Raw genomic sequence first — 24,025 nt, 5'->3', positions numbered from 1 at the left:
GGTCTCCCCTTCTCCTATTCAAAGACTATTCTATGGATCTCACACTCATTGCAGCCGTCCCCAAAGACTGGACTGTGTGTTATAACAAGACCTGCATTACAGCAAAGCACAGGGGAACCCAGGAAAAACAGAGCAGTCAGGCGGAACCTCTGCCATTCACTTAAACTGGGATTCACGTCACAAAGGGTCCCATTTACAGAACAGCCTGCCGCTGAAGGAATTGCCAGGAACTGCCACTGAATTCTGCAGCATTAACCAGCTATGGCTAGAGGTGTATGTGGTCAGCATGATGCACACGCCTGGCCTGTTAGTGCACTGCGAGCGGACTGTAATATAGAGAAGGTGCTGGGGAATGCAGTGGAGCATATCACGTAGAAAACTTGTTCTTTGTATAACTAATAGCTTTTTTTAAAGCAGTGCTGTTTCTAAACCACATCGTCCTCATTGTTAAATGCTCTCTGTTTAATGTATGGGGCATTCAGGGTACAGACAGGTGGTCTGGCAAATCAGATAATGGGATTGTCTGTCGCTGTTTAACTCTTTACTACAAAGTTACAGCTCTGTTTTAAATTTTCCCAGTACAGAAAGCAAAAGATTTACAATAAAATCTGAACAAGGAATTGCACAAAATACCAACATTACTGAAAGGAACAAAAAGAGAAAGATGGAAAGAAAAGAGCAAACCCAAATGGAAACACAATAAAACTGTATTACATTTGTGCTTGAAATATTACAATACAGTATGTACAAGAGTCGTCCGAAAATAAACATCTCATGCCAGGTGACGCATAAAAACCAATCATATACAATAGCAAGCAAAAGAAACAAAGAAAAACCGAAGTGTCAAATATATTTACAATACTCTTTAAGGGAGCACTAACCAAGGCTTTATAATCCGCTTCAGAATCCTTATTAGGGCGAGTAAAAGATTTTGCAATGGATTCTTTGTATTATTTGGGAGACACACATTAACAGTAGCTACAACTCTATAGATAAATAAATAGGTCTGCCGCTTCCTGGAACCTAACCACTTCCTGTGCTGTAGGTCACATGGACTGATTTCTTTATTTTTTTAATTGAACTATTGGAGTAAAACTGACCTACATCCCAGGAAATGCACTGCCAGCAGCAGCAGCAATGTTTAATCCTCCTGTATTTGAAATACCTGCGTATCCTCAAGCTTGAGAACTCATCACAGGAAAAGGAAGGATGAAATGAGTTAAGAATTGTAAAACCTGAGCCAGCACCCCTTTAACAGTCTCAGATCAAGCTGGATGGCAGTACAGGAGGGCCAGGGACGGATCAGATTCAGGCTAAAATGAGTTCAAGATTGTTCTTCTCTGAATGGGCACAGCGGATCGCGGAGGGCGTAAGGAGTAAGGACCAGGGACGAACAGATCACTCTTTAGAGCCCCACTGGACCGGAGTGTAAAGCAAACAGGCTGCATCTCCCCCTTCCTCTGCTCTGGACGGAAGAGTTAATTAAATAACCCCCGCTTGTCACTCGCACTACAGCCAGTTGTTTGGGAAGGGGGTGATGAAAGCTGCCCTCATCCCTGCGTCCATCACAGTCTCCTGATAATATCATAGTCTCCTCAGTCCCTACAGCTAGTCTATACAGCGGATCCGGCCTCGTTTCTTATGTACATGTGGGGCGAATGCTAAAAGAAGTTGGTGCTTTCGGTTTGTGGAATTAGTTCTTTATTTGTGTGTGTTCTTTCTCTCTCTCTCAACGGACTTGCGGCGCGAAGCCTTCTTTCATTAAGCCTTCCTCGTAGTCCGTCTGGCACAGTATCATGTTGTTCTTTAGGAAGAACTTGTCTCCAACACAAAACCTGGAACGGAGAGAGAAAGAAAAAAATACATCTTAAACCAAGCTGCAGCAATCACAACCACCTCAGGTTTTACACGCAATGCATTTCTGACAGGGCTTTAATTGGATCCACTAGGGTTCTGTATAGATATTTTGTAGTATGTGCCAACTTTGAGGTGCCAATCTTGAATAGTTGAATGTATTTTAAAATGTATTTCTCTTACATGTGTTGAAATATTCAAGGCAAGCATTGCTTGAAATGTATTGTGCAAATGTTCAACAGCGGTATGAAACATAATACATGTACATTTGTATAGCGGGAATACATCACAGAGCAGGCTGCCAGTTTTGTGATCAAGCTTTGTTGTCACTTGATAATGTATCTGTAATGTAGTACACTGACAGCTCAACTAAAGAGACACATTCACAGGGCTTTTCAACTCTGTTTTGAAAGATAACAGTGTGGGGCAGGAGTACAGATTTCTTTCTCCACTGTTTGTAGAACATGCAAATATTATAACATTGCACCCTATTCAAAATCAATTTTCTGTCCTTGTGTTAGCTTTTTAACATTGCTACTGGCAACCTTTCTCTTATAAAAGTTTACCACTGTATTTGTGCATGGTATATTTTTTGCAGTTTTACCATGCTCCTCCCATGGTTATACCATACATGTACCCTGGCTTGCCTTGTTTACTATTAATTAATATGCTTTACCATACCTCTCTGTGCTTTACAATGATTGCCTTTACTTTACCATGCTTTCTTTCACTGTGCTTTGTTACACATTGCTGTGTTACTGTGGGAAACTTTTTTATAAGGGATTTTAACGTGCCGATAGTCTATTGGTTCGATATAACACCACAGATAAACTACTGCTTCCTGGTAGCTGTAGGTCACACAGTCTGGAGTGAGTCTAAGCTACAGCTCCTGAAGCACTGGGAAGTGTTAGCAGCCTCTACTCTATAGCTCTGTCTTTGACATATCTGCATATTCCAAACTGAAGCACAAAATACAAGCAAGGAAACGAAAGTTCTACAACTGAACGAAAGGGGTCAGTGGTAATTTTGCTAGTGCCAATGTGACATGCAACTTGGACAGCACCCCATTTGATCTAAATACCGTCAACGTTAACATATTCAATCGTACATTAACTATTGGATTGAATTGCAACCAAATAAAAAGAGCATTGTGTTTGAACAGCAAGAACATACATTTGGGAATGAGAAAAGGCCATTCAGCCCATCAAGGCTTGTCCCTTTTTAGAACACCATTCTCTGTGCTAACTTTGAAGTTGTAAAATGGGTTAACTTTATACCATTTAGGATTTTATAGACTTCAATCAAGTCCCCTCTTTCCCTTCTTCTTTTTTCTAGGCTGAAGAAATGTAATTCTTTTAACCTTTCCTCATAACTCCTATCATGAAGTCCTGGGATCAGCCTACTATTCAAGCCAGGCAGCTGCAGGACAGAGTACAGTAAGTGGATTGGAGCAGTCAAGCCTCTTTCCATACACCGTACTGTACAAACCCACTGCATCCCTAAAGATTGATAGCGAAGCCAGATCTAAACCTCAAAGGCAGACCAGAATAATCATTTCCATCTCGCACTAAACCACCACAAAGGAAAACCAATTAAAAAAAAAAAAAAAAAAAAAAAAAAAAAAGAAGAAATCTATTTAAGATCGAGATAGCATTCGGTTAAAAATGTTTGTTCCCATGAGACGGATTCCTAATTGTAACAGTATGCTTTAGTTACTTTGTGTTTGCACAGCAAGGATTTTACATGATTATCAGCGTCCGAGTATGACTTCAGGGATGCAGCAGCCAGTCAGTCATCTGTCCAGCATGTTTGTAGCATTTCAGTCGTTTAAAACGCTACACATTTCTAATGCTTGCAACTTTTGATCTTAAACCTCCTGTTAAACTGAAATCTGGAATTGTCTAATGAGACAATTCTGTTCATCTGGCTGTTCCAAGGGTTCAAACACGTGCGGGAGAATTATCTTTTGCACATCAACTCCCGAAGAACTGTTTCCATCATAGTATGAAGATGGAGTTTGATCATCTTTCTTTCTCTCGTTTTAAAGATTGTATTTGGGAATTGCTTCGAACCTCCTGCCAATGCTTCTCCTACAGCCCACATTAACAGATCGATACAGGTCAAACTTATTTATTTCTGGCCTTGGGTTGAAGTTTGATCCGTACATGTTTTTATTGTGTTGTTGTAAATTGTGATTGACTTTTCATTGTTATAAGTTGTAATATTGTTTTGTATTTCAGTAGCAGCATAGGAAAACTGCTAACTGGCCATCCCGATTCACCTGGGTAAAACTTTTATATGGGAAACCATATTCTTTGGTTCTATCATTAACATTTCAACGGGTGAACAAAAATAAAGTCAAAAATGTGGTTATCTGGGCATTAGCCCTAAAAATAGTTTGCTGCGCTCAGGGAGGTTCCCCCCGTAATGGTATCTCAATGTCACAATACAATACCTGCATATCGCGACACAGTATATCCCGATACACGTGATGGTCCCGATTGGATACTTGTATGATGCCTATTAAAGATCAAGGGACCATTTAACAATGGACTACTTTGTTAAGAACTCAAATGAAATGAGACCGGGAGAATATGCACCCATGTCCCAGTGCTGTAAGTAACAGCTGGGACAGTGCGACCAGAGGCAGGAGTCAAGAAGGGGGCTGCTTCTCTTAAGTAGTGGTGCTAAGAGAATAAACTGTGGGGAAAAATGTAGAAACACATGACAAACTTTTTTTTTTTTTTTGTATGTTAAATCAACAAAACTGTGGGACACTGCAGGCTAGTAATCCTTGTTGGTAAAAAAACAAACGCACAATAAAACAGTCTTGCTTTACATTTGCTGTAATATGCAGAAGCAAATCGATAAACAAGATACACAAAGAATTACATGTGAATGTTCTGAACTCGCAGCCCACATACTAACAGCTGCCTTTGGGTTTTTTCTTTGCATTTACATTTGCTACGGTAGATTTACCAGCAAATCAGTTAAGGTAATGGCTATACATATATATTTCTATATTTGATTGTGTCAACCTAACCTTCAAACGCTGGTGTCAGCTGCAGCTGGCCTGGTTAATTCCAAAGCCTGACCCGGTTGACCCCTGATAGCTCTCTTGTTTATCAGCTAGTCCATTTCTAATGAGATGGAGGAGATTGCACTGGTCAAAGCAAGCCGCTTTAATGTTCTGCAGTGCTGGAAACTGGGGGAAAAAGCGGAATGCGAGGCAAATGATCCGAGAGAGGGATTCTCAAGCAGGAACTGATGGAGAAGGAACAGCGTTAAGAGGTGCACGCATTTAAAACTGCCAGGTTTCCCCTGCTTGGGAACTTACACTCACCCAATCAAATCAATCAAAACCTTTCTTTATCCAGATGAGTCAACTGAGATTTAATTTAACTCAAAAGCCACAAGGTTTGAGAATTAAGGCGATTGTGATTTTACAGATCTTCTCCTTGCTACCCTTAATAAACCACGGTAGTTTTGCCCCTTATACTTTTCCCATGGTTATCCTATGCATTTACCATAGTTTACCCTGGTTTGCCGTGTTTTATTAATATGCTTTACCATACCTCACTATTCTTTACAATGCTTCGCTATGGTTTACCTTGCCTTCACTGTGCTTTATTACTTTTCTGTGCTTTTACTATGGTAAACTTTTATAAGGGTAAATTCACAATCTTTTTACCAAAAAAAAAAAAGATTAATGCCCTTTTTTCCCTTGACACAGATAAATACGCAGTTTATACAGGGAGCTCATGCTATGCCTCTGTTCTGAATTCTGTATTTAGTTCAGTGCACTGCTGTAGTTTGCTGCTGTACGTGTCCAAAACAGTACTGTCCTGCAGAGGGCACTACAGACGAGGGGAAAGTAGAGACACGAATCTCTCTTCTCTGCTTTTTTTTTTTATTTCTGTTTATTCAGTCAGTCAGTTTGTTTCATTGGTCCTGGAGAATAACTGTAGCTGCATTCTCATAAAAGTGAATCGTTTCCTTTCGGTTCTCATTGCTTTTAAAACGTGCTGCGAAGGGAAAGAAGATTTCAGCTTATTCTGGAGCTGATTTAAGAAGTGCACAGGGATGGGAATAAGACTCCCATTGCACAGCAGTATGATCCAATCTTGGTTTCACTATGAGTAATAAGACACACCTGAGCTTGTTACCTATACATTGGGGTTAATCAAGCTTGTAGTAAAACCTGGAATGGGTGAAACTGCTATGCAATAAGTGTCTTACTTCCATCCCTATTGCACATTGAGAAAGATGTTTAAAATAAACAAAAACGCAATTCCGTGAAGTGTGTTTTGTAACAATGTGTTGCAGAAGTCAGACATTGAGGCATACTTGTTAATATTGATGGTCTCTCTGTTATTTTATTTATTTATTTTTTCAGAGGAATGGATTCAGATTGCTGTGTGGTGCAGATAGTTAACGAGAGGTTGCCTTCCCATTGATCAGAGATTATCCCAATGACATTGCCTGATTCATGGGACTCCCTGCACTGTATAGAAAAGATGCATCTCCCTGTTGCAAGTCTGATAGAACAGGCCAGCTCTGACACACTTTTTTTAAGTGTTCGTTGGCTGCCTCTAATCAAGTTGAGAGTGTATTTCATTCTCGTGCAATCTTTGCTGTGTTGGGTCTGTCATATAAAAAGGGCAAGAGAAAGTACAGTCTCAACTTGATCAGAGGCAGCCACCAAACACCTAAACATACACGTCATTAAACGTAAATAAAAAGCAGATGGAACCCGGATATTAACGCACTTAATCTGTTTATCAGGGACGGCTGGTGGTCCCCTTAAGTCTCCAGTAGCAGAAGAATCTTATTTTTATTTTGACTGACAACACTTTTCATATCTTAACGGTTTACCCCAATTCAAAGCTGTTAAATGCATTTTCTCCACCAGCCAGCAGAAAAAAAAAAAAAAACAGTAGTCCACTGTAATTTATTCTAATAAACTTAACTGTTACACACAGCCAGCGTATGTTTAAAATACAACATTAATGTAGCATTGAGATTTCAAGACCATGTCACTTTAACATACTTTGCATAAAAATATTTTCTAAAAAAAGTTGTTAAAGCAGGTGAGTCAGACAAAAAACAAGCACACCCTATCGACTTCATTTGTTAAACTTAATAAATGGCCAACAAAATAATTAGATACTGTTCTGTACATATGAATCTATTTAATATAAAAGAAGCAATTCAGACAGAGTTTCGTTCTGGAGCAAGGTATATTACTCAGCTGTATCTCTGGAAGCAAAGGTAGCTGACGGAAAACCTCCTCCCAAAAGTAATTAAAAAAAAAAAAAAAAAAAAAGTAAGTAATTTTAATAATTTAAAAACATTTATTGAAAATTAAATAAATCAAACTAGTGTATTTGTATTCGCTCGCATTACGTACTTCGTTACAACCACGCCTCTTTCCTTTCACTCTCATCAGCTATTGGCTAATAGACGTGCTAATCATAACTATAGAGGCAAGAGTTCGTTCTGCCTCGAACGAACAGCGGTGACCGAGTGGGGAAAATTTGGATCAGACGGCTGCCTCCACTTAAAATAAATATGTTGCATATTACATATAAATAACTAAATAAATAAGAACTTATTTTAAAATTATGGAGTAGGCAGTGCCTCCTCTGACGAGCCACCATTGCTGTTTCTATAGGGCCTGCTGTGGTTTAAACGTTTCAAATGCTTTGTCGTTGACATTCTGAGTGTGTGAGCTACACTCTCGGTGCCATTAGAAGAGTAGCTGCTGCTAATAGGATCCAATGGGGACATGACTTATAATGGTAAATCACAATAGTCACGTACTGCAACACCAACTTTAACACCGTATAGCCGAATTAATGCTAGGAGAAGAAAGTAGCTTCAATTCCACACCCTGCCCTACCATCAATCTGGGGAATCAGTCACAGATACTGCGATGGGCATCAATTGCCTGACACAGGATAGCGCTCAAGAGCGTGCAGGGCCTGCTAATGATGATTGTCTCAAACACTTGATGGTCTGTCCTAATGTAAAAGCAAAGAGTTACCCAGCTTGAATGGGTTTTAATTCAGAGAAACCAAGCGCTCTGCCTACCACCGCTGATGAAGATTAGCTGACTTCTCACATTAGCAGAGTTTGTCTTGCACTGGGGGGCTGGAGTGACAAGACAATAACAAAGGGCTAATTGTGTGTAACCAGGCACCTCTGACATCCAGTAATAAATGAACCATGCCACTGAAATATAGGAGTGTCTGCCTTAATGAGACCGGATTGGTGCACAGTCATGTATCAGTGACGTGCGTTTAAAGTGTGAGGTTCATTAGACCTCCTGTCATTCAGTCCTGCAGAGACTAACACTGCAGCTGTCCTGAATCGGGTGTGGCTTGTTCTGCGATGTGCAAACTGTCCTGAAATCCTGGAAGAGTTATACAGAAGAGGACCTGTGTTATTAAGAACATCATTGAGGGCTGTTCTTGGTCCTGCTCTGATATCAACCTCAATGACACGAGATTAGACACTCCAGTACACAGGTATGTAGGTCTGTGTTTCCCCACTGCAGCCCGTGGCAAATGAAACATTCCTGTTCATAGTTATGCTTGAAGCACAGACAGTCCTGTTGTACACTGTATACAGACTCTGGGACATCCAAGTACACCTTTGTAAAGCTACCCAAACCCGACGAGAACTCTTTTTAGTACAAGGTTATGAATTCCGCAGTGTTTAACAGCACTTTGCAATGCTTACCTATGCTTTATTACACTTTGCTGTGCTTTTCCTGTGGGATTTGGTGACTATTGTTCACCAAGGCCAGCTAACTTATTTCTCTTGCAACGTGAGGTTCTGAAATAAATGAGCTGGTATTCGGGGTGTGGACCGCGCCGCTGTCAGTTTCTCCTCGCACTCACCTCTGGTTGCAGAGCTGGCATGCAAAGCAGTCCAGGTGGTATACGTTGTCCTTGGCTCGCATCACCATCTCAAAGGCAGGGATAAGTTTACTGCAAGCAGCACAGTTCCCAGTGACACCGAATAACCTGCAAGAGACAAAGCAGGGAGGTGTTGAGCAGGAGACAGTGACTTCACAATACTGCTATAGAATATTACCACACACAGGAGACAGTCAGTTCACAATGCTGCTATAGAACACTACCACACACAGGAGACAGTCAGTTCACAATGCTGCTATAGAATACTACCACACACAGGAGACAGTCAGTTCACAATGCTGCTATAGAACATTACCACACACAGGAGACAGTCAGTTCACAATGCTGCTATAGAATACTACCACACACAGGAGAGTGATAATGTTATAAAGCTAGTAAGAGGTAAGAGAATGGATTTTAAAGATGGTTAGCCCTCCTTTAACACAGCCTCCAGGTCTGAGGGGTGATGCGACTATGACAGATGTGTTTTATTGCATTGTCAATCCTACAGCACAGTCTGTAATGCTTCCCATGGGACTCTACAAATGAAAAGCTGCTCTGTGGCTGTGATCAATTCAAAGGAAGTTGCTTTAAAACACAGTTCAGTCATTAAGAAACCTCAGAGCGTTTACTTCTTTTTATGAGGCTCATTGATTCTTTATAATGAATGGATTTATTTCTGTTTGTTTTAAAGGCCGTTTGTCTGTTAAAGAAGTCGTGAGACTTGTGTGGTTTTAAAAATAGCTGTGATATAAAAAGCGAACGGGCAGCTCCTTTTAAAAGCCTTATCGGTACAACAAACATGCCATTGGAAATACCTGCACCCTGAGCTCTAACAGATAACCTCCTACTGCTGCAAGTACAAGATGAAGCCTGTATATTTGTCATTGCAGAAGGAGAGAGGAAGCTAAATGCCTCTTCGGCAGTATTAACAAAGTGGATCATGAACAAAGCCTTCCTTTTCTCTTTTGCTTTCTTTGCACAGATACTGGTATTCTTTAGTACACTTGTTGTCAAATTCACGCTTTTGTTTTTTTTTCACCCCCAAAAAAGATTGTTTTGCAATGCCGACTGCCAAGACTGGGATGCAACTGGTTCTGCATTTATTCATCTTGCCAAACAGTACTTGGAGGGTTGAACATCTTACATCGATTGATCTAGCTAGAAATTAGAAATCCTACCGCGTGATCTGCCAAAAAACAAACCTGCCGCAATATGCGTTGTTAACATCCAGGCAGGACTTCAGCACAGGGATTCTGAGCATAAAGACCAAAACCCCTACAAATCATGCTTTAAATACCCTGGAAATATGTGTGTGTTTCCTGGTAACAAATGTAACATTCCCTCCCTTGTGGATGCTGCTGTTTGGGGAATTTCAACACCGATCCTGTGAAAGATGATCCTGTTTTGCAAATCCGTGTAGTTCCTTCTTCTCTCCCCCTCCCCATTACGCTGCCTTCAATAGCCTCGATTCCTCTAGAGCGCATTTATCAGCTACCTGATTGGAATTTGTTTCCACACAAACCATTGATCATCAGCCTATTACTAGGCAAATGACAGTTAATTACCCACTACATTAACCACTGGGACCCGAGACCTGCTTCTCCTGCCATCAGTCAACATGATAAATGTGGCGAGTTCTGCAATGCATGGCCAGCCCTGAGCTGCCTGCCACCATGTGTACAACCCTCAATCTCACTTCCAGCCCAGGGAAAATCTATGGCAATCTGCATAATTACAAACTCTGGGTTAATAACAGACAAATGATTTGTTGCACCTAAACAAAGTCCTTGGAAAGGGTCCCCAGTCTCTGTTGGCATGGCAAGCAACGCAGGCTTTCCAGAAACAGAGCTGCTCAGGAAAGTGGGGGGACTCCTCAGACTTCAATTTGGGGTTTCTACACGTGAGCGATTTGCAGTCGTCAAACACCTCTCTGAGCAATATTATCTTAATTATTCTCAGCCAGGGGAAACCAGGGGGGATTGGGCTTGAGATCAAACTGTAACAGTCTGTCTGTCTTTCTCTTTCCCTCGCTGGAGGCTCCATCAGTTTTCATCTCCGTCTGGACTAATATCCTAATGATGAATTATTGCCCCTTTCTCTAAGAGGGCGAGCCTTACAAGGGAACATGACTGGTCTACTGAACTGTCAGCTCCCAGCCGGAGCGCGGAGACACGGAGATCTGATCTAATTAACTGTGAGACAATGCGTTTGTTATTGACTCATGCTTGCTTCCCCTTGTAACAGATATATTTAAACTAAATATATAAAATTATGTTTTGTACTCAACCTTGCCTCACTTACTTACTTTCTTGACTAATTCATAAAACAAATATGCATTGCAGACTTTGGTTCATAATGAGAAACTTAAAGGCCCTCGGGGAAAGTGATGGTTAAACACGTGTGATGCATACCTGATTATTTCATTTTGGCCCGTTTCAACCCTTGTCTATTTTTCAGGGAACACAAAGATACAGAAGTAGTATTTTAATTCAGAACTATAAATTATGAAAATATCACTTGCCAAAAGACAACTGGATATGTGGACTGTGATACAGTACATACTTCTAAATCCGGTATGTATTGTAGCAGTATGTAAAATTCCCCATTAATGACCCAACAGCAAAATTTAAATCAAAATGTTACCCATGCACAGAAATGCGTAAAAAAAACGTTAAAGGCAATTCAATTTAGCAAAAGATAAAAAAAATCAGTTTCCAGAATTAAAACAGTATCCAAAGTCAGTATTCAAAATTGCAGAATATAGTGCTTGATAAGGCCCTAATGTCACAGTTCACTTGCAAAAATGTTTAGAACTATGAAACAATACCCACTTGAAACAAAAATCCACCAGTAGTGATATTCATGTTCTAGTCTGTGTTTTTTTAAAGCCAGCAGCAGCCTATATCAATAGAAAACCATTGAAACCAAAAAAAAAAAAAAGTTAAAGCTTTGTGAGTGGAACCCAATCTTCAAGTCACTTTGGGGCTTAAAGCTTTCTCTTGATTTAGGTCAGTGTGCCTGTTTGACAACCAGCCATAACTCTATAATGTACTGCACAGCACAGTGCTTGTGGTTCTATTTAGCAATCCACACATTAAATATCTGGTCATGACAGCAGGGTGCCGTTTACAAATCTCAGTCGTAAATTATCTTGCGTTCTTAAATTAGGAGCGGACAGACTTAAGACAGAAGGTAGGAGACACTTCTTCACACAGAGAGTGGCGAGGGGATGGAAAGGGTTTGCTATGGTTACCTATTCATGTTGTTGATGCAGAATCATTGTGATCCTTTAAGACCCAACTTGACTAAATTCTGAGGGGCTGAATAGCCTTCTCTCAATTTCTTGTGTTATCAAGGTTAGCACAGAGAGATGAACAAGGGGGCATAACTGGAAGCTGAGTAAAAGTAAGTTTAGAACAGAAGGTAGGAAGCACTCTTTTACACAAGAGTTATAAATGCATGGAATAGCCTACCAGGTGAAGTAGTAGGATCTAAAACACTGCTGCATCACCAGAGAAAATGTTTTGATTACATCGGACAAGCTGTACGTAGTATTGAGATTTATTCATTTACTTTAACAAATCCAGATTCTGCTAACACACTGTAATCAAAGCCATACAGCGCCAGGCTGAAAATCACACTGGTTGCCATTTCATGCATGTATTCCTCTGTAAAAAAAAAAAAAAAGTGCTTCGTACCTTCTGTTCTGAGCATACTTTTACTCTGCTTCCATTCATGCTCAATTTGAAGCTGTGTCTCAGATTATCTGTACCATTCAGGATTATGTAAACACACCCACCAGTCCTGCTTTTAGAGCAATGAAAGGTTCTCCTCCGGGATCTTCCAGTGTATTAGGAGGAGGAATTATTCTTCCAGACGCAAAGCTCAGTGCAGTGTTTCAGAGCACTGCCTGCTTTTATTTTCATGTACAGACAAAATTCAATAATTACTTTAAAAGCTCTTTAAATCTACATATTTTGACAAAAAATGACAGCATCTTATAAAAGGGTGTCTCTAGAAACCTCATGAAGCTTTTTTATCTGAGTTTCTATTAGGTAAGTAATAGAGTACTGAATTTAGATAATGTATTGTAGCTTTAGGTCTGGATAAAACCTTACCCACACACTGCTTCCATATCATAGTTTAATGGTGTAGCCCAGTGGTTCCCAACCTGTGGTCCGTGAGTAATCTCCAGGTGATCCGCAAACAACTCCCAAAATATGGTTATGCAGTTCTTGCAAAACCAATTTCTACACAATCACACGTTGTGCTACTACTATTACTAAGCAACACAGCAAACGGCATCAACCACGTGATATACAATTATAAGATACATATGGAGTCTGCATTTCTCCCCTTTATCGGTTTTATTTTATTACGGGTGTGTTTATAAATTAATATAGATTTAGGCTTGCTACTTTTTGTTGCTACTCAGTAAAGCTCATTAAACGTCGAATTCCCCAAAAATATGAGTTTGACTGAAATAAATTTATATAGGATAAACGTCAGCGTCACGTTACCAAAAATAATCATTTAGAAATCATCTCTAGTTTGTGTAGTTTTTATACTTCCTGTCTGTCCCGTTTCCTTCCCGCTCTGAGTGGCTAGGGGTCGCTGTCAGTCATCTCAGTGGTCAGTTAGTACTGTAGTTTCACTGTCACTGTCATTTCACCCTGTGCTACAATGTTGCCAGGGATATAGGAATATACCTATTACTGCCATATGTTTTAGAAGCGCTTAGCTGCATTTAGTAACAAGTTAATGTGAAACAAAAAGAGGCTATATTTGTAGCTTGACTTGTGAACTGTACCACAGTGTGAATGATCGACTTCAGCTCCATGTTATTATATGGTTTTATTCAACCGGGTTTAATCTCACAAGGCCAGGGCCGGCCTCAGGCTGTGAAGTGCCCTAGGCAGTGATGATTAAGTGCGGGGTCCAGAACATCAAATGAATGCTACAGTAGCAACCGTATCTTAGTTATTATATAGGTGCGTCATGTAATCATATGCACCTACATATACTAATGTTAAGATACGGTAAATAACAATTATGATATTAAAATGTTAATCAATACTTGTTTCAGTTTGTTTGTTAGACTTTATCATTTTATATAATTCACAACTTCAAAAGCACTCAGAATTCCAGTCTACTCCAAACATATCACGTATTAACTTTCTAAAATGACCATGCCCCAGCAGGCCTATTGAAAGATATTGTAATGCCCAACTATAAATGTGTTCTGGCAGGTCAGTGGTGAGAATAACCAGGCAGAAATAAATAAATGAAATAAAAATAATAATAATAACAAAAAAATCCCTCTTTGACACTGTGTGCAATGCCACTTTTTACAAAAACATTTTTACAAATTAGCCCCTGGGCATTATCAAATCCTTTTTTTCATTTTACGTTCTAAATTAAGTAAGAACATAAATTACAAAGACATTTTTTAGCTTTAGCGGCAGCAAAGTTCTTTATCAAATCTGACTACTCTAAATTCTTGGCATCTTCGCTCTCATTTGACAGTGTGGCCAAATTTGACAATCCTTTTTTTTTTTGAGTCATCGTTGAGCGCAAATATGTCTTGATCAGTTTCAGCCTGGAAAAGTTGCGCTCCCCAGAAGCAGCCGTCACTGCAGTGATCTGTCGGCTCATCCGTTTCCATGCATGTGCTGCAGCATTTTCACAGGACTCATACCTGCGAGGGGCCAACATGATGAGCTGCAGCTACAGAGTCAGGGGTGCAAATCATTTAGACAATTGGTGCTAAACTGTTTTGAAAGTTTAACACCAGAGAGCCTACTGGTGATAAATTATCACCACCCCTCCCCCTTCAATTAGTTTAGTGTTTTGTGTTACAGTAAATATTTAAAAATGTACCCCATATATAATCACACCCATATTTGTAATATTTTGTAAAAAGGAAATTCTGCCAGATTTCTCTCTTCCATGGCAAGACTCAAAGCAGCCTGTAATACTTAATTTTTTTCTTAGGAGAAACAAACGTGTACTTAAAAAGAAGATATTTTACATGTGGCTAGATGGAGTTTAGTTGTTGTTGTTATTATTATTCCATTCCGAAATTTAGTAGGTAAAAAAAAAAAATCAAATTAACAAAATGATGACCAGTATTATTATTATTATTATTATTATTTATTTCTTAGCAGACGCCCTTATCCAGGGCGACTTACAATATGACACATTATTTTTACATACAATTACATTACTATTATTTTTTTTTACATACAATGACCCATTTATACAGTTGGGTTTTTACTGGAGCAATCTAGATAAAGTACCTTGCTCAAGGGTACAGCAGCAGTGTCCCCCGCTGGGGATTGAACCCACAACCCTCCGGTCAAGAGTCCAGAGCCTTAACCACTACTCCACACTGCTGCTCTATGATTAGAAACCCCAGTATTAGAAACAGTTGTGCTGTATGTGTATATATAATCTCTACACCAAAATTGCTATATTAAGAAACCTATGATGCTAGACCTGAGTAGCCCAAACGTTAGATATATTAACAAAACAATAGCTAGCGAATTCGGTTACACTGAACTGTATTTATGGATTAGATTTACATTAGCTGATCTGGTTTTAACATAAATCTGTGATTTTATATGCATTTAACCAAAGCATGAGTATTTTTAATCAACAAAATGTGTTATAAACTAGCAAAGCTTAACTTCCGCGGTAAAATGAAGAGGCTTCCGAACACGAAACATTATTTTACAATGTATTGTTACCTGTTAAGTTTTCTATTGCCCAAATACCTTTTTGACTTGCTGAACAAAGATGTAATTAATAACCGTATAAAAGCACACTGCGACATGTTTGCTAGCACTTTCCCACACAACGCCTCTCCTGTGTATGTGGATGAATGTGGATGGGTCATGTGAGTAGTCCAGACTCAATGACAAACTATCATCATCTATGGTTGCTAAGGAATAAAACATAAAACAAATCTCCACCCGTGAGCGTTTTACTCGCACGAAACGAACACACTTAATCTCACGGCAGTCTGGTTGAGAGCGGGGCCCCCTAAAGGGTGGGGGTCATAGGCAGCCGCCGTTAAGACCGACCCTGCACAAGACTATATGCCAAAAGGAAATTCTCTTAACACCAATTCTGGAAATAATGTGTACAGTCTGTTCTTGACGCTATCATATTTAACCGAAAAGCTATAAATCCTATCGACTGTGTGCCACCAATCCCATTTCATTTACACATCGCAGCCCACCAGAAGTGGCAAGTAACATCCTGTACACTCTCCAATTATTTTTAAATTTTTCAAATTGCTTCCCTCGTCTTCGTATTCCAGTGTTTTTTATATGTACATCGAGCAAAGTTTGCGACTCTGAGTGCAATAAGTTGTGTTAGAAATTGATAGATTAATTTGCTACATGAGGTAACGGTTGCGGGAACCGGCATGTATTTACATTTACTGGCTCCGAGGACAACCCAAGCCCCAGTGCATTATTTGTCAGGAGGTTTTGTCAAACAAAACTCTTAAACCTGCAAAACTGAGATGCCATTTATCTACAAAGCATTCAGAATGTGAAAAAATATTTTAAACAAAAGAAACAGGAACTTTCAATATGCAAAATGACAACATTCCTTGCTGAACTGGTAGCAAAGGTCCAAGCCCAGGAATCTCATTGAGTTAGGTACATAAACACTTTACTTTCTACATGTACTTTTACATATACACATAAAATGTAGTTTCGAAATGCTGCTGTGAAAAAATACATGGCAAAAATCCAAACACCAAGGTGGTCCCTACATTGAAAAAGGTTGAGAACCACTGCGTAGCCAGTTTGGGGTTTTATTAAAACACCCGGACCTGGTTTGACCCTTTGTATAAGTTTATCACAGTAAAAGCACAGCAAAGTGTAATAAAGCACAGTGAAAGCATTCTAAAGCATGGGTAAGCATTGTAAAGAATAAGGAGGTATGGTAAAGCTTATTAATAAACATGGCAAACCAGGGTAAACTATGGTAAATGTAGAGTATAACCATGGGAAAAGCATGGGAAAACTGCAATATTACCATGGAAAAATACTGTGATAAACCTGTATATAATGGGAGTTACAGGAAGTCTTTTAAATAAGCCATTAATCCTGCTCTTACTTAAAAACATTCTCTTGTGATTTTTGTGTTACATGAGCATTGCAATTGCATGTCTGGACTTAATATACTAAATATCTTAAATGCAACATTGAACAACTAATCGGGAAGCCTTGCTCACTAAATATACTGTTATCCCTGAATGAATAATCATCCTCTTCAAACACATTCAAAAGAAGGGCTAAACCAATATACCCATCTACCTAGTTATATATCACTATTCATATAGATATTTTCTCTATTTTTATTACTACTTTTATACTGTATGCTGATATACACTTGTATTACACTTCTCCGATAGCAGGTACTGGTGTATATATATTGGGGTGTGCTGGCATAGATATACTGCATATACAGCACATGGTCTGTTTTTCCAATTATTTATGCATTTGTTTACTCAATTTATTTCTTTTTATTATCACTAGTTAGGCTTTTTATAGTTATTTTGCTTACATAATCCTGATATTCAAAACTCTCTAACAAGGTTCCCTGTGGAGCGGGTGGGTTCGGTGGGAGGTGTGTGTGTGTGTGTGTGTGTGTGTGTGTGTGTGTGTGACTGGGACCAAATACTTCATTACACTTCCCAGGGTTTCTGCACCACATTGAACACGGCACTAGTCTTGGTAATCGCCATTGCAGAAACCCATTCTTTTGTGTGTCATGTAACATAATATTATTCAATTTCTATGTCAGTTTGTAATTGTGAGTTGGATGAAGAGGTTGTGTGTGTGCGTGAACACCAGTTCTGCATAGTAAACACACTGTTGACCAGTGTCTGTCATGAATAGCTGTGCCAGTTTCTGGTGTTTGTAAATGTGATCCCAGTACAGTACTGAACCAAGATCGCTTTCAAGTCAGTTCCAGTGGCTGATGGAAACGTAGCATTAAAAGAATCCTAGCCTTGACACCGACCAAGCCTTAAGAGGCTCTCAGCCTCAAACCTTTTCTGGCCTTGAATCCAACAGTGTCAAGCAGATTGCACCTTCTGGAGCAGGAGGGTATTGTCCTTAAACAGTATTGGAGTGTTCTGGAGTGACTGTTCAGAAAGCAATATGTCAATGGTTTCCAACCAAAGAAAAATAATAATTAAAAGAAAGGTTGGAACTTCCCTCCCTTAATCCCCAAAGCTTCCTGGGACGTTGTTTGAATGGAAAGGTTTAATATATGCAGATGGAAACGACGCAAGCACTTTTCACAATGAAGTGCTGCAAAAAGGTCAAATAGCCTTCAAACCGCCATGGAGTTTAATTAAAAACACAAAGCAGGTACCATCCTTTCAGAGCAGGAAAACGTGAACACTTCTGGCCGCAGAGACAGGCTGAGCTCAGAGAAGTCCTCTGGATCAAAGGATACAGCCTCTCATACAGTAAGTACCTGCACTATTTTCTTCTTTGTCAATACAGACTATTTATCTGAGGGTTCCGGGTTCATTTCAAAGGATCTCTGCCAATAAAGTTAAGATAAAAATACATTATCTATCTTACAATATAGTCTGTTTGTATTTAAGTACTGAAGGGCTGAAAGTTTCATCACCGTACAGTCTAGAAAAATACATGGTCAGATTAACCAGAGTACCCTTAGAAAAGTTTACCACACTAAATTTGTATGGTATTTTTGCAGTTTTCCCACGCTTTCCCTATAGCTTACCCTGGTTTGCCATGTTTTTAAATATACTTTACAATGCTTGCCTATGCTTTACCATGCTTTCCCCTATGCTTTGTTACACTTTGCTGTGTGGTCCAGTAGGAGGCTGTGTGGTCTAGTGGTTAGACAAGGGCTTGTAATCAGGAGGTCCCCGGTTCAAATCCCACCTCGGCCACTGACTCATTGTGTGACCCTGAGCAAGTCACTTAACCTCCTTGTGCTCCGTCTTTCGGATGAGACGTAATTGTAAGTGACTCTGCATCTGATGCATAGTTCACACACCCTAGTCCCTGTAAGTCGCCTTGGATAAAGGCGTCTGCTAAATAAACAAATACAAAAAATAAATAAATAATAATAATAATACAAGAGTTAGTTTACCAGGGTTTGTTTTTTGACATGCTTTACCATACACTAAGCACATTGAGGGTCATACTGTGTCCATACCAATTTACTAAAGTGTTTTGTTTTTTTTGGAATGGTAGTTTTTGGTACACTTACAGTTTATTAAATAAAAAATAAAAAAATTGTGGACGGGGTGAGGCTACCTTGCACAGACCTGCAACACAGGAAGGAAGTGAACTTAAGAGTGCGTGGCAAGAAGAACTGACCTCACTTGAAGTGAAAAATCAGGAAAACAATAAGGGCTCTGCAAGAACAGTGCTATACTAAGGAGGGGCAAGAGAATGTTATTTAAAGCTGTGGTTATTAAACCATTCACTGTCACTGTTCGACTCTCTTCACTAATAATTGTGTCAGCTCGGAGCTGTAAGCAACACTCCTGCCGCCTAACTAAGCACAGCGCTGCCGGAAGCTGCTTTAAAACAGCATGGCGCGAGTGTGTTTCACGACAGGAGACAAAAGCTGCTTAATCCACTGCAGGCAGTAAACCCCAGCCTGTTTGAGCATCCATCTGTCTAAATATCCACGTGTTCTGTGAGCAAATAGAGGCTGTTAAAAAGAAGACCAATGGGTTGCCACGCTCCCGGGACTTTTTTCAAAAAAATGTTTTATTAATTGATGCATTAGAAACTCTAACTGTATTTAATAACAGACAATCACCAAGTATTTGGTGGCTCCCTCTAATCAGGTTGAGAGGGGATTCTCTCCCTCCTCATCCACTAAAAACCTCTGTCACCCTCGACCCTTCCCTCACCTACTCTAAACAGATCTCTACTCTGGCACGCTTCTGTCGCTTCTTCCTCAGCAACATAAGCAGAATACGCCCTTTCCTCACCGACTACTCCACACAGCTCCTAGTTCAGACCCTGGTACTGTCCCGCCTTGACTACTGCAACTCCATCCTGGCTGGCCTCCCTGCCTCTGCTACCCGTCCACTCCAGCTCATCCAAAACTCTGCTGCTCGCCTTGTCTTTTCCCTTCCTTGTTTCTCCCATTTATATATAATATATAAAAATAATATAATTTTGTTATTTATATAATATATATATATATATATATATATATATATATATATATATATATATATATATATATATATATATATATATATATATATATATATATATATATAATCTCAATAGCAAAATTTAAAATGTTTACTGTTTCTGGCCGGTGTTGTGCCAATAATGTATCACAATTGTAATATTAAGTAATAATGTGCAATATATTGTGTAACTGTATTGATTTGATATTTTTGTTTTGGAAGATCAGAGAACACTGTACTGCTAATTAGTGTATTTATTACTGTAGCGGAGCAGAATACTTTTTTTTTTTTTTTTTTTTTAATTTAGTAGTCGTCAATTGTTTTTTATCATTTTCTCCCAATTTAGAATATCCAATTATTTTTAGCTCAGCTCACCGCTACCACCCCCACGCTGACTCGGGAGCGGCGAAGATGAACACACGCTGTCCTCCGAAGTGTGTGCCATCAGCCGGCCGCTTCTTTTCACACTGCAGAGATACAACGTCGGAAGACAATGCAGCTCTGGGCAGCTTACAGGCAAGCCCGCAGGCACCCATCTAGACAACAGGGGTCGCTGGTGTGCGGTGAGCTGAGGACACCCTGGCCGACCTAAACCGCATCCTGCACTCCACGCAGAGCGCCTTTGAAATGCGACACTTTGGCAGACAAGATTCAAAGATGGCAGAAAAAATAAACTAGATTTTGCATACGCACTGACTACAATTGCAACACTTTTCTTCAGATGACACTATTTGGCAGAACATTGGAACAAAATTCAAACCCTTTTCATATCACTTCAAAGAGACCGAGTAGAAACTGTTCCAATACGCATTTTGTTTGTTTTAATGTTTCTATTGCTGCCTGTATAAGCAAGGTCTGGTATCGTAGAAGGCCACAGTCTGCGTACTTTCTCCACCCAAACAGCTGACGAGAAGACCTGGAGAGCTGTATTTAGTCTTGTCCCAAGGGAGACCGGCCCAGCTGCCCAGATTAATTGATACCATGTAAGCGCGCTGCTAATTTGATACTTTAAGGACCTTTACAAAAGTGTCATCTGACAACACAGAAAACAGCGGCAGATGTAGCGCAGTAAAAACAAACCAAAACCCACGTCACCTTGACAGCTGCAGAGATTCCAGTGCGGGGAGTTGTAATTAGGAACTTTTTTTTTTTTTTTTTGTTAATTAGGTAAAGTGCTAAAGCAGGTTGAGAAGCAAGCTGGCAGTGGTAGTGACGGACTCGTTTGAGCGAGAATCACTGTGTGTGTCACTGTCATGTTCCTTGAGAATTGCAACTGCTAATTCAGCCAAACTATGCCAAGACAAATATGGTGCTCCCATTTCATTCAGCTATCTGACCGACACACCAAACAATCGGGGAATATTAACACTGAATGAATGAAGGGCTTGTTTACAGTAAAGTACAGTACGACAATTTACTGTTTGTCGCCTAAACCTGAATTAACCAAATTCATTATCTAATTGTGAACCATTATATATTATTAATTTCAGTTTACTAAGCATTTACCATATTTTACAACGGTTTGGCTTTTTTTTTTTTAAGCATACCCCTCTGTGCTTTACAATGCTTGCCTATGCTTTACCATGCTTTCACTGTGCTTTATCACACTTTGCTGTGATTTTACTAGGGTAAACTGTTTTAATATATGAATGATTCCTATAGTTTAATAAAGTTGAATTGGATTAGAAGTTTCAAGTGTGTTGGTAACATCCACCCCCTGACGCTGCAGTAACTACAAAAGTTGGTGTCATGAAAAAATAAAAGTAAATTACTGTGAGCTACAGTACCGGCACAACTTATGGCAACAACAAATGATTTACAGCGAGACTAGGGGTGGGGATTGTATTGCCCATTGTCCTCACAGACCCTTTCCTTCCAGCTACAAACTCTCCATTCCCAGTTGCACTGCTTTCCTAGAAAAAGGAGAACATTTTGAGGTACCATTCTACTTGTGAGATGTCTTGCTTGTTTAAATATTTAGCATATTATTTAAAGAGGAGACTATTGTCTATTTAAGGATGCCAAGATATTTAGCAAGTAAAGGGTCTAAGTGAGGAAAAATGGGCATTGCAATCTTGCTGTAAATCATTTGTTGCCTTAATTTGTGCCGGTACTGTCCTGTGGATCCTCTATATTAGAAATGTTACATACAGGCTGCTTCGTCAGATCTGAACTCTCAATAACTTTTAATTTGATAAGCAGGATATGTGACAAATGTACATGTATATATAAAGTAAGATTGAAACAACTTGAAAACCACATTTTAAAAAAAGAGAAAGATCAATGCAATTGTTTTGCAAAAAAACCAGTATTTGACAAAGATGCAATAAAATAAAAATTAACAAAAAGAAAAGTTTAACTGCACAAACACAGATGAAGGCACTAGCTGCAAAGATCCCCCCCATTCGTGTTGTAAACTAGAGCCACCATAAAGACAGCGACAGCAGGATTAAAATGTAATCCTGGGGTTAGTGATGTGGAAAAAGGGCATGAAAAAGGATCCAGCCTAAACAGCCTAGAACGGCTTCAACGATATCAAACTGTACTCAGCTGCCCAAGTTTCAGCTTTCTGAACAGGGCCTGGACTCATCAATTTTACCTTTACTTGTCTATGAGTTTGAACTAGCTGAGGGGGATCACAAGGATTAGAAAGCTAAGCAATGCAGCAGTGTGGCTCTGGCTACCCTTGTATACTCTCCAGGACTCTACCTGGCAAATAAGCAGAAAAGTTGGGGAACAGGGAGGGGAGTTTAAAATAGCAATTGATTCTGGTTTTGCATAATGCTTTGGCAAGGATCCATTAACCTTTCTTCACAATTCCTAAATCTTGTTGTGCACATATATATTGGTATTGATTCTGATTTGTATTCATTTTTATTCCATTTGTCAAATGCGCTTGATTCCTAAGTCTGGGACAGTTTAGTGTGATTTATTTGAATGGGGGATGGAAATTGCAGACAAAATGTGTTAATAGACGGGCCCAGTTAACATCTTAATTAGGACCACAGGGCACTTGGACTCGTTTCTCTTTTACGATAATATTGATGGCTGACCGTACACAACGAGGAATGAAATGCTGAGTTTAGCACAAACTTAAGCAATATATTTTGGAATGTTAAAAAGCCAGACAGCTACTTGCAATAGATATTGACAATACAAGTAAAATATGCTTTCAAATGTCTTGGAACTGCCGTTTAATGATGTAATAAATATTCCATGAGAATTCCAAAATGGCAGGAAATGTAAGTGATCTAGACTTAACCGAATCAGTAGTGACTGGACGCTGATCAGATCAGTGATCTGTTCTAACAGATCGTAATATGTATTATGCTCTGCCAATTTATATAAAAAAATCACTAAACCATTAAGTGTCATTGTCCTCATTTGAGGACAGGAAGCTACTTCGTAATTTTGTTGAGCATCTTTTAACTGGCATCATCTACCTGGTATCATAACTATATTGTTATGAGAACTTACTCACATTTTTTTACTGCAAAAGTCTAAATGATGTTTTTCAAAGAGAATGGAATTTGGTTACCTATGAACCCTGATTTCCCAGTTATCCATTGTCAGGCTTTGCTTGGTTTTTCGGCCCCAAAGCCCAAGCATTTTACAAACTCACATGGTCACACTTCACAAGTGGCCATCTTTATACCAGGAGTGAGACAATCGTGATCTGTGTGTGTGTGTGTGTTTAGCACTCAGTGATTGAATGGTTCTGCTGTTTTTTGATAACACTTGATTAAAACATGGAAATATGGATTTTTGTTTTTTATTAAACATGCCACTAAATCAAGTTAAAGGGATGAGCCAAAAAAAACATTGACTCAGGCAGGGGCGAAATTACAGGCATTTGTAACATTAGGTAGATAGTTTACGTTTACAATTAGGTATGTGCAGTGCAAAAGCACATCATGAAAAAACACATTTGTAGGTGAAAAACGCTAAAATGAAAGCCGCTATGTTTTAAAAAATATATAAGCACGTGAAATGTACGGTCCACTTAAATAAATGGCTTTATATAATC

General features: G+C 39.4%; 1 protein-coding gene across 9 annotated transcripts in view; it reads right to left on the bottom strand.

Annotated features, from left to right (window-relative positions):
* Positions 1–689: 689 nt before the first annotated feature.
* lmo3 (LIM domain only 3) overlaps positions 690–24,025 on the bottom strand; it is a 41,596-nt gene continuing 18,260 nt past the window's right edge. For all 9 annotated transcript variants that reach the window (XM_034032603.3, XM_034032605.3, XM_058986363.1 and 6 more), the window contains 2 exons: positions 8,760–8,885; positions 690–1,835 (listed from right to left, as the gene is read on the bottom strand). In XM_034032603.3, the coding sequence (XP_033888494.1) occupies positions 1,730–1,835; positions 8,760–8,885 (232 nt within the window). In that variant the 3' untranslated portion in view covers positions 690–1,729. The remainder of the gene's footprint in view (positions 1,836–8,759; positions 8,886–24,025) is intronic.

The sequence above is a fragment of the Acipenser ruthenus genome, chromosome 14 (assembly GCF_902713425.1).
Source record: "Acipenser ruthenus chromosome 14, fAciRut3.2 maternal haplotype, whole genome shotgun sequence".
NCBI classification, from domain to species: domain Eukaryota; kingdom Metazoa; phylum Chordata; class Actinopteri; order Acipenseriformes; family Acipenseridae; genus Acipenser; species Acipenser ruthenus.
Note: the sequence above shows the minus strand (reverse complement) of the source record. Positions and strands in the feature narration are given on the sequence as shown.